Source organism: Akebia trifoliata, chromosome 14, assembly GCF_017979445.1.
Source record: "Akebia trifoliata isolate Shusen 1 chromosome 14, ASM1797944v1, whole genome shotgun sequence".
In the NCBI taxonomy this organism is placed as follows: domain Eukaryota; kingdom Viridiplantae; phylum Streptophyta; class Magnoliopsida; order Ranunculales; family Lardizabalaceae; genus Akebia; species Akebia trifoliata.
In genome coordinates this window covers 6968800-6980623 of record NC_141388.1, presented here as the reverse complement: position 1 = coordinate 6980623, position 11824 = coordinate 6968800, and the positions used below count along the sequence as shown (strand labels likewise).

The window sequence follows — 11824 nt, the reverse complement described above, 5'->3', positions numbered from 1 at the left end:
TAGCATCCTATGTTTCTCAAAGGGTTGATGGGCCCAGACAGCTTAGATCTTGGGATTTGGCTTTTGATCTTCTTAGTGTCAACTTCTAGTAGGGGAATATATTTGCTCTATTTTCGAGAAATCGACTCCAAAATAAGTCAGATTAATACTTGTCTTGCATAATGGTTCATTTAGCTAAGAAATTATATTCTTTCCCTGGATAAGAAGCAACCACATTCTCACTTTGTACCTAAAAGTGTTCACGTGGTGCCGTGGCATCTCCTATACAGCTTTACCCATAGTTTTAGATTTCGAAAAGATTACGTGGGACTGTCTAACTTGGTCAAATATCTAATTTGACTTGGTGCGTTTTAAGTTGACCCAATCAAGTTTACGATTTAATTCAACGAGTTGGTTTAAGTTTCGAGATGGAATCAACTGGAAATTCAAATGAGTCCAGATTACTTTTAAAATGTACTTAGGCTTTACCAATGCTCATGGATTGATGATTTACGAGTTGATATCAACTCCCGGGTGGATTTACAGTGGGGGCAGTTGCCCCTACAAGAATTTTTAAATTTTATAAGAATTTATGAGTTACTACCCCCATAAGGGAAAAATCCTGACTTTGCCACTGTCCACTCCACTAAATTTCCATTAATTACTGCAAAAGATAAACGCTGCATCAAACCTCCCCTATCTGTATTGGGAGACTTTATAAATGATGGAGATTAGAGATGAAGGCGACTCAGACAAGTAAGAAACTAAGCTGTCGAAGAAAATCTTTGTTCATGTAACTTTTTGAGAGATTTTGTTGTTGTTGTTGTTGTTGTGAGTTTATTATGGAGTAGAAGCTAAGAGAAAAGTTCTTAGGTAGGGGTAGGTAAGCTGTTGCAAGCATTAGATTTAAGCAAAATCTTGCAAATGGGCAATATAATGCAGATTGGGCTTGAGCACATAGTTCAGTTGGTCGGCTCTCTGTTAGCAATCTCCCATTTAATTCATGAACAATTCCTGAGTTTTTTTGTTGTTGAAAGAAAGTATTATTCTCTGAATTATTGAATTATTCTGAATACTTCACGTATTTTAAGTTAAAAAAGAATAAAACATGATTTTTACATCTTTTACAAATTTGTATAAAATTTGATTAAAAAAAATGCTACTATAACTTGTTATATGTTGTAAAGTGCAAAATTGTAAGTTGTAATGTGTAATACAAATTTGGCTTTAGGAGTGGTCAACTTACAAAAATTTAAAGAAATTCTACATTTTAAGTGACACATGTCCCTTTTATTTTAACAAAAAAAGAGTCGTGATAATTTGACTTACTCGCGTGGCATACTCAATAGACATCCTTGACGTGACATGCTTGGGACAATATATCTGTTCTCCTTGGGATACAAAATTGCACCTTTTTATGGGGAACTATAATTCTGTATCCCGAGGAGAGTAGATTTACGATTTTTGAACTTATCGCATCAGGGGTGTTGATTATGTCACGTGAGTGAGTTAGATTATCATGATTCTAAAAAAATAAATAATGACATGCCTCTTTAAATTTATTTGAGATGCCACCTTAATTTTTCAAATTGATGATTTGTCCATTGGCTTTGGTCTTCTTTTATAAACTTATAGAACAATAACTTCAATACCTTCATTATCATCACCATCACTAATTTCATCGTCACCTTCACTATTAGTGTCATTATCATATTACCAAATTTTTGAAATGAGATGTATAGTTTATAGCATAAGCTGCATATTTTCTATTTTTTGAATTTTAGATCAGATTTTTACCACACAAAATGGAATAGAACTCGAATTTTTGCCATATTTCGAATTGTTAACAAGGGATCAGCTTTATGCACTGCAACCATAAGTTTGCTGGTTAGATCCCATCTCTCATTCATAAAGAAAATGTTATGAATTAACGCTTATGTAAGGTTGGAATTGTAGTAAATAGAAGAGTGATAAAACTCTAAATACTAAATTTTGATAAGATTTAGCATTAATTTCATTAAATATGCAATGCGTTTTGTATAGATAAAAAATTTCAAATGGTTTTTCTTTGTTTCCATATCTAATCAACATGTGAATCCATATCCCTAATAACTTATATCTAATAAGTGGGGTTATACTTTCACCCTAACCTACCTCTTTTTTTTTATTTTTTTTGGGGTGTTAAGTAGCTTATCAACACAAGTGTATTATTTAGCAAAGCTGGCACCTTCAACTTATCTCCAAATTCCCCGACAAATTTCGCTAACTGATCTCTCACAAGTGTGTGATCTTTAGAAAAAGGAATATGCAATTGATTACATAAAACATCAATCATTTATCTTATGAGTTGTTGTTAAATGACCGAAAATATCTAATCATGCTTATTTTTGACTACTTCCAATTTGTGAAAGTATAGTACCATCATTTTCCACTCATTTTTTGGTGTCAGCACTAGTAACCAATTAGATTAAGTTTGTCGTAATCTCTTTTAAAAACATACAAAATAAAATCATACGGGTAAAAAAATCTGATTGGAGATGTTTTGAAAAAAAAGGATCATATCAAACCATGGCCGACTTGATAGGAGGATCAGAGTTGGCCATGGCTCTCATGCCATAATAAAATTCAAATACTACATTTTGGGAAGATTTTGCATTAATTATATTGACATTCCTTGTGTCTTTAATTTATAGGCGAAATTACAAGGGATTTGCCTACATCTACATACCAGATCAAGATGTGCATGTATCACTAGCTTATCTCTACTTGCTTACATACCTCTAAGTTCTCAATGTGTGAGATTATACTCACCTTAACTTATCTGTCAAAGAAAATCATCCAAAAATAACGATATACTTGAAACAAGTATGCTTGGTACAGCCATAAATCACTGCAAAATTGCAAACATGCGTGCTACATAAGTTTGCAGGCAACAGAGAGCAACCAAGCATGTACAAACATTTGCTATCCTTTATGGAGGCACTAACCAACACCCACAAATTGCGAAACACCCGTGTATAACTGGTTGTAGAATGATTTCTTATGAGGACCACTATTCTCTTTATTTTGTTATTCTTTTTCATGAGTCGTGCTGGAGTGACCTCAGCGGGGGACACACGTGGTATACCTTGACGTGGTGGCGCTCGCATATCCGTATATGCATTTTACTTGTATATCGGAGAAAACATATTTACGGGCATGCGGGCAGATGTCTCCTGTGTGTCCCCCCACTAAGGTCACTCCAACAATAATCCGTTTTCATATATAATAATCCTACCACTAAACTAACAGAAAAAACTTTGAAGCGGGCAGCCCTCTTCAAAATCTTGAAGAAACCCTTTTCGCATTATGACACGTGACATCTTCAAGGAGGTATTTTAAATATTGATAAAAGGGCAATCGTGTAATATTTTTTTAAGGGTAATTATGTAATATTTTCTGAAGGATTTTCTATTTTTGAGGTTTCTGTTTTGGGGAGTTTTACATGTTTTAGTAACTCTGATTATCTAAATAGAGATCTTTAGGACTGTAAAACTTATAAGATTGTTCTTGTTTTATTATGTAGATATAGACATATTGGCAAACCAAGCAAATCCTTGTGTATTTCGTGTGCCATTTTAGTTGTCTTTAGTGCTTAATTTTTCACACAAATAAGTCACATATTTTCCATTTTTCGAATTTTAGTCTAGATTTTTGCAACCCAAAATCGAGTAGAACTTGAATTTTTGCCGTATTTCGAATTCAGCTTTATGCACTGCAACCATAAGTTTGTTGGTTAGATCCCGTCTCATTCATAAAGAAAATGTTATGAATTAATGCTTGTGTAAGGTTGGAATTGTAGTAAATAGAACAGTGATAAAACTCTAAATACCACATTTTTTCAAATGGTTTTTCTTTGTTTCCATATCTAATCAACATGTGAATCCATATCCCTAATAACTTATATCTAATAAGTGGGGTTATACTTTCACCCTAACTTACCTCTTCTTTCTTTTTTTCTTTTGTTTTTTTTTTGTGCTAAGTAGGTTATCAACACCAGTGTATTATTTAGCAAAGCTGTCACCTTCAACGTACCTCTAAATTCCCCGACATATTTCTCTAACTGATCTCGCACAAGTGTATGATTCTTAGAAAAAGGAATATGCAATTGATTACATAAAACATCAATCATTTATCTCGTGAGTTATTGTTAAATGACCGAAAATATCTAATCATGCTTCTTGTTGATCACTTCCAATTTGCGAAAGTATAGTACCATCACTTTCCACTCATTTTTTGGTTGTCAGTATTGGTAACCAATCATATCAAGTCTGTCATGATCTCTCTCAAGAACATATGAAATAAAATCATGCGGTTAAAAAAAAAAGATCATATCAGACCACGGTCGACTTGATACCAGGATTAGAGTCGGTCATGGCTCTCATGCCATAATAAAATTCAAATAATTTTGGGAAGATTTTGCATCAATCATATTGATATTCCTAGTGTCTTTAATTTATAGGCAAAATTACAAGGGATTTGCCTACATCTACATACCAGATCAAGATGTGCATGTATCCCTAGCTTATCTCTACTTGTTACATACCTCTAAGTTCTCAATGTGTGAGATTATCCTCCCACCTTAACTTATATCTATCAAAGAAAATTATACAAAAATAACAATATAATTGAAACAAGTATGCTCGGTACAGCCATAAATCATTGCAAAATTGCAAACATGTGTGCTACATAAGTTTGCAGGCAACAGAGAGCAACCAAGCATATGCAAACATTTGCTATCCTTTATGGAGGCACTAACCAACACCCACAAATTGCGAAACACCCGTGTATAACTGGTCGTAGAATGATTTTTTACAAGGAACGCTATTCTCTTTATTTTGTTATTCTTCTTCATGAGTTGTGCTGGTGTGACCTTAGCGGGGGACACACGGGGTACACCTTGACATGGTGGCACGTGCATGTCCGTAGATGCATTTTACTCATATCTTGAAGAAAACACATGTACGGGCATGCACGTAGATGTCTTGTGTATCCCCCACTGAGGTCACTCTAGCAATAATCCTTATTCATGTGTAATAATCCAACCACTAAACTAATGGGAAAAACTTTGAAGCGGGCAGCTTGCTTCAAAATTTTGAAGAAACTCTCTTCGCACTATGACACGTGGCATGTTCAATGAGGTATTCCAAATATTGATAAAAGGGCAATTGCGTAATAGTTTCTTAAGGGTTTTCTATTTTTGGGATTTCTGTTTTGGGGAGTTTTACATGTTTTGGTAATTCTCGATTATATAAATAGAATTCTTTAAGACTGTAAAACTTATAAGAAAATAGTGATTGTTTTTGTTTTGTTTTGTAGACGTAGGCATACCGTCGAACCACATAATTCCTTGTGTGTTTCGAGTGTGATTTTAGTTGTCTTTAGTGCTTAATTTTTCACACAAATAAGATGCACCAAGAATAAGATACCCCATTTTAATACAAGCAATTTATATTTTTATTGCACTTAACCTTGAACATATTCCACTTTGACCAGTACTGGCCATAATCAGGCCCGGGCAGATGGCCTAACAAAGACCAAATCATTACAGATAAATTTAAGTGGGCTAGGGACCTGTTTGAAAGATCAAAGCCCATCATACTGGATCCAGGTTAAGTAGTTTTTGATTGTTAATCTAGAATAGACCCAACCAAGCTAGGATGTTAAGTGTTAAAAGGTCCAGCCCATTAGACTTCTTGGGCCTATTCAAAATTCAACAAAAAGTAGACGGTATCGGTACTTACAACCCCACGTGCCCTCTGATAAGCTTAGATCCTAAAGATTAGATGACCTGAATGGAAGAATGCTAAGCATTAGATCCACAACTTTATTTTGAAACTCAAAGAAGTGTCGATGAACGAATCTGCAGAAAATAAGTTGATAGACAAATAATTGCAAAAGAGGATAAAGCCCAAATCCAAGCCCATCAAGAAAATAATTTCTCAATAAAAAGAACTCAATACAACCACATTTCCTCTTGTTATATTATTACACAAAGAAACTCCCAAATCCAAATTGCAACAAAACGAAATTGATCAAACAAATGAAGTATGAAGGATATAATTAAGCAAAACAAACAAACAAGACATTCAAATATCTACATCGCAATATTTTGTTTCAAAGGACTTCGGCGAATATGGATGCACCTTCACAGGGGAACATATGACGCTTAAGGTATAGTGCCACGACTTCCATACCCCCACCTTGAATCGTATTCTCGCCTTCACCCGAACCTCCAAGTCAATCTGCCCCGATGATTTCTCGAGCCTAAGATCCTTAGATACTGACCCTTGTAATGGCACAGATTGAGCAGTGGGCTTCACCACTAACCGAGTGACATTGCGATGTTTTTGAAAGAAGGGCTCGACAGTCTCAAATGCTATGTTCTGATCATCATAGGAGACCGAAACCCGAAAGGAGTCATAATACAATGAGACCTTTTTATTGGGGTTGTAGGCCTTCAGGGCAAACTCGAATGTGGCGTTGAGATGGTTATAATGTAGATCAAACGCATGGACTTGACCAGTCTCAACGCTATAGACTAGTTTTTTAGGCTTCACTGCAAGCCATATTATGAGAACGGCGAGACCAATAAGCACAATTGTGGCTAGTAAACAAATGGCAATGGTCCTTATCAATTTGGATCGTCCCGTACCCCCCGATCCAGGATTAGCCATAGAAAAGGACACTTGTTATCCCACACAAGGGGAGAACAGATTAGTAGTTTTTTTATAGGAAAAGTTTGGAGAGTGTTTGATATGAGAAGGTTCTCTAACACACAATGGGAGAAGAATTCCTTGGGTCTTTAAGTATCTTTTCCAAGGAAGGAGTTTAGAGAATGTGTGATGTATTGGGTTTGTTCTTTTATGCTTTTCTTTATCACTTTAGACACTTTTTTTTTTACTTTTAATTTCTTCTATGAAACTCAGGATGCATGGATTCAGGTTCCCTTGCCCCATATTCTGACAATTTCATGTTCAACTTAAATTTGAGATTTTATATTTAAATGTGGGTATGATATGTTCCTTTGATGAGCTTTTGAGATTCAAACAGAATATAATTAATTTGGAAAATCAAAGTGTTCAAAGTTGTAGAATAGATGGACTTTTTTCATGGCTGTAAACATGCATGTTCATCATGACTTTACTCTTCCCCAGAATGAACTGAGGTTCAAGCAATTCCTGCTTTTGAGTTTCTATATTTCTTGCTTTCTCCTCAAGTTATTCCTTTTGTAGGCATATAAAGTACACTATAGGTGTGAAGGTCTTTTTGAGAAGGTAAGTAATATTTTCAAACAAAATCTTACTTGACCCTCAGCCTCCAATCACCAAGTGAAAACTGAAAATTTTGACGGGCCAAAGCCACAAGTTTTGAAACCAAATTTCAACGGCTTAGAGCCATCAAATTTCCCCTATCCTCCATTAATTTGACGGTGTCAATTTGTCGAAACAAAAATTTTTGACGTCGTAGTCTGTCAAATTTCATGAATTTCAATGGCCTTGGGCCATCAAATATAGGCTTTTTTCACATTGTGAGTCTCTGACACTACGTGAAAATTGAAAAATTCGAAAGAAAAAAATTTACAGGCCAAGGCCCACGAATTTTAGAAACTGAGTTTTGACGGTCTAGGACCGTCGAAATTCTTGATATTCCCAGATTTGACGGCTTAGAGCTGTTGAATTTCTCTCACCCTTCATTAATTTGAGAGTTCTGACCTATTGAAAAATAAAATTTGACAATAAAAAATTCGACGCCAATTGGACTTCTTGGTCCGTCGAATTTATGAAATTTGATGCCCAAGGCCGTCAAATTTAGGCTTTTTTCACATTGTGTGAATATGAAGTAAAAAATGAGCTCCATATATAAATTGTACAAACTTTAAAACTGTTTTTACCAATAAATCTAATATTGCATTCTTGTGGTGCAGCTTGAGATTTCTCCCTTTAATTAGGTAGTTTTTCTACTGTATCGCAATTATAATTATAATTATTATATAAAAACCAACTATAATATATATATTGAAAGATTCAAGGGGTGTACAATTTAATAGGGTTCAACAACAGTTGGATCATCACCATGAAGTTGAACCAGGTCATTCATTTCCTCCTTCCAAGATCTATATGAAAGGAAGAGAGTGAGCAAATTCAAGAATTGTGAGTGATACAAGTCTTTTTTCCAAAAACACTTCTACATGAGAGTGTGGACACCTTAAGGTGTTGAGGGAGAGATTTGATTAGGGCTACATCGGGAGATTAGCTCAAATATCACAAGTGATTCTATGTGAAATAAGCTATGTTCTTATTAACACACATCCTTTATGAGGTTGAAGCTATTTTGTCATTTTTTTTTACTTAAAAATTCTAATGTGCTATCAACTTATGACAAAATTGTTATTTGAGTTGGTTTTATAATTTCTTTTTAAGGCTATTCTACAATATCCTTTTAGAGTGTAATTGAAATTAATCACATCTACTCACATATCAACATTCCCATAAGAGTCATGATAATCTGACCACTCCACATAGCACACTCAATTGACTATTTTAATGTGACAAGTTCAAGAATGTGATCTATATTCCTCAAGATACATATTTTTATATGGAAATGCAATTTTGTATCCCGAGACATGCAAATCTATGGTTCCCAGACTTGCCATGCCAGGAGAGTCAATTGAGCATGCCATGTGGGGTAGTTCGATTATCATGGCTCTTCCTATAAAGTAATTTTTCTTTTTTCATTTGAGTTTTAAGAAGATTCATGATAATCTGACTCCCCCACATGACATACTCAAAATACTCTCCTGATGTGGCATGTGCTATAACCAAAGATTTTTAATATTTTTTTTTAATTTGAGTTTTAAAAAGAATCATCATAATCTAACTCCCCCACGTGGCTTATTCAAAATACTCTCTTGGCATGACATGTGCTATAACTAAATATTTTTTGCCTTAGCATACACATCCACACATTCCCATAAATATGTGCAAGTGTGTATCCCGAGGCAAAAAGATTTATGATTCTAACACATGCCACATTAGGAGAGTATTTTGAACATGTCACATGCAAGAGTTAAAAAATCATTACTCAAATTTTAAAAATGTCATAACTTCCTTTATATAAGTTAAACTTGAGGTCTTTGCGATGATCTTGGTCTCTATTATTATACAAATTTATTATTTTAATTTTTATAAAATACTAGCACAAAGTACAAACTTGATTTTTTATAAGTGACATTGTAAATAAAAGTAAAACAGGAGAACAAGATTTGCCTAATAGATTCCAAATTTACGGAACAAAGCTTTGTTGTTGTTGTTGTTGTTTGGTGTAAACTTGTAATCTAACCTACCTATCGTTTGGTAAAAAATTAAAAATTTCAAGGTCATTTTCGATACAAATTTCAATTTCCAAAGTGTATTTATTGCACTTTAACGAGTGCCCTAACAAGACCCATGCATCACAAGTGCAATCCACCTAAAGTTGAGAATTCTCAAAGGATGGACAACCACCATCATATAGAATCCATCTCTTATTTGACTAAAACAAATTATTCTAAAAAAAAACATTTTTTTTTATTGGGTTCAGAGCACGTAAAAGTGTTTTTGAGAAAAAACATGATTTCACTTACGACTGATGGTAGTGTATCCAAAATACAATTATGGCAGCTACCACCTAAAGGTCCGTACTCCCATTAACAGAGGATCGTTTTTTTATAGTCGTTGTGTGGTTGATGTTATGGATATTTTGGGAAACAACATATTATTTAAAAAAAAGGTATTTTTAACAAAACTGTTCTGAGTATTTTGCCAAAATCACTGGTCCAGCCACGTTTTTGAAATATTTATTTAAAATAACACCTATAACATATTCATTTTTACCAAATTGGGTATTTGTAACATTAAACAGAATTTGCCTTTATAACTTCTTTTTTAAAATTTAACAAATGAACTGATTTTCTTCAAAAGAAAAGACCTATTAATTAATTGAATTAGCCTTTATACCATTATTTTCACCATGAATAGAACCTAACACTTAAATATAGTTACAAGTTTTTCATAATTTTGTAAAAAATATGGTCTCTTTTTAAAGGTTCACAAGAAGGTTAAAAAACAAAGGTGGTATCCATTTTGGTAAAAATAATAAATACCAAAATGATTATATGACTCTTTTGATAAATCTTTCAAAAATGTGTTTGGGCCAGTAATTTTGGTATCATTATACTTTATTTTATTTTATGATGGGGGTGTTTGGACCTAACATGCAATACCCCACTACTAGCCTCTCGGAGTAGCATAACTCCCCCTTGACCATAGTTTAAAACTTTCATCATATCGTACTCTCCAAAGAGCAACTCTTCTCTAAATCTCAAAAGATATTGAATTAGAATCCCATTCTAAAAACTCCAACCCATTTCTGATCCTCAGGTTTTAACAAAAGCTGGACTCGTCGAACGATCATTCAATGTTATGGACCTTGAGGTTCCCATTTGATAATGGATGGTTTTGTCCAAGTTTTAAAATGGGTCTCTACGATTTGGGCCCATAAATGATTTAGAAAAATATTTCAAATAACATTTTTAAAAAAGGATTTTTTTTTTTGAAGTAATTTTAAACTTGAATAATGAAATAAAGGTAGTAATGATGGCTAAACGAAAAATGTTACTAAGTTTCAAATCAAATTTTTCTAAAAAGCTAAATCCCCAGTCCAAAATAATGATGTTATGCACTGTTAGAACATCCATCCCCTTCAATCAATGAGTCGTGCTGGGGTGACACAAAGGGAGACACAGGGGTGACACAATGATGTGGTGGCACACACATTATCATAGATGCTTTTCCACGAGATACGAGTAAAAAGCATGTACCATAATGTGCGCGCCACCACATTATTTGTGTCACCCTTATGTCTCCATTTGTGTCATTCCAGCATTTTCCTCAATCTAATCCGAACTAAATGTTTAAAATAGAGGTTGTAATTGTGGTTTTGCCACTAATTGACTCAACAAGTTGAGTGGTGAATCACAGTATGAACTCAACTCAGAAGACAATGGACCGAGTCGAGTTCTTAAGTATAAAACACTGTTTAAAAACCATGGTTTTGGCATAAAGTAATATGCTTTAGAAGCTTCTGAGATACCAACGATTGTATGTCACAAACAACATTGGGGCATTGGGCAATTGCCCATGAAAACTATTAAAGCCCATGTTACTAATCACATTGGGCTTGAAATCAATTCATACTTAAAGGAGCTTGGGCATGAAGAGTTCACCACGTGGCAATTTTTTGGATGTTTGGGCCGGACACAGGTCCATGACATCAGCATCCTTAAACAAATATGATAATTCAGATTCTTAAATCTTTTTGCCTCATCAACCATTCCTTAAATGGTAAAACATGACAATTGAAGCTCAACCGTTCTTCACAAGCATTACGCACTCCAATTCATTAAAGTTCAATTAAAAATGTAGTTCTAGAACTCGATGGTCACCCGGAGCTCAGTGGGGTTGAGTTGACTCAGTATATGAACTCAAAGTGACTTGGGGATTGGTCCCTGTAGAAAGCAAAAGAACTGAACAATTTTTTTTTTCATAGACCCCTCACGTTGGATACTCAAACTACTCTCTTGAATTGGCATGTGTTAGAACGGTAGATTTTTTCATCGGGATACACGATTGCACATATTTTGGGGGATGTGTAAATGTATATCCTGAGACATAAAATCTATGATTCTAACACATGCCACGTGGGAGAGTCATATTATTATTATTTTTTTATTTTTAAAATTTTGATGTTCTACAACCAAGTGGGA

General features: G+C 34.3%; 1 protein-coding gene across 1 annotated transcript; it reads right to left on the bottom strand.

Moving 5' to 3' along the window:
- Positions 1–5944: 5944 nt before the first annotated feature.
- On the bottom strand, positions 5945–6806 carry LOC147385900 (uncharacterized protein At1g08160-like). The gene has a single exon (XM_086423669.1). It carries the CDS (start codon positions 6693–6695, stop codon positions 6108–6110), a length of 588 nt encoding a protein of 195 aa, XP_086279795.1. The 5' UTR covers positions 6696–6806; the 3' UTR covers positions 5945–6107.
- Between the last annotated feature and the right edge of the window lie 5018 nt (positions 6807–11824).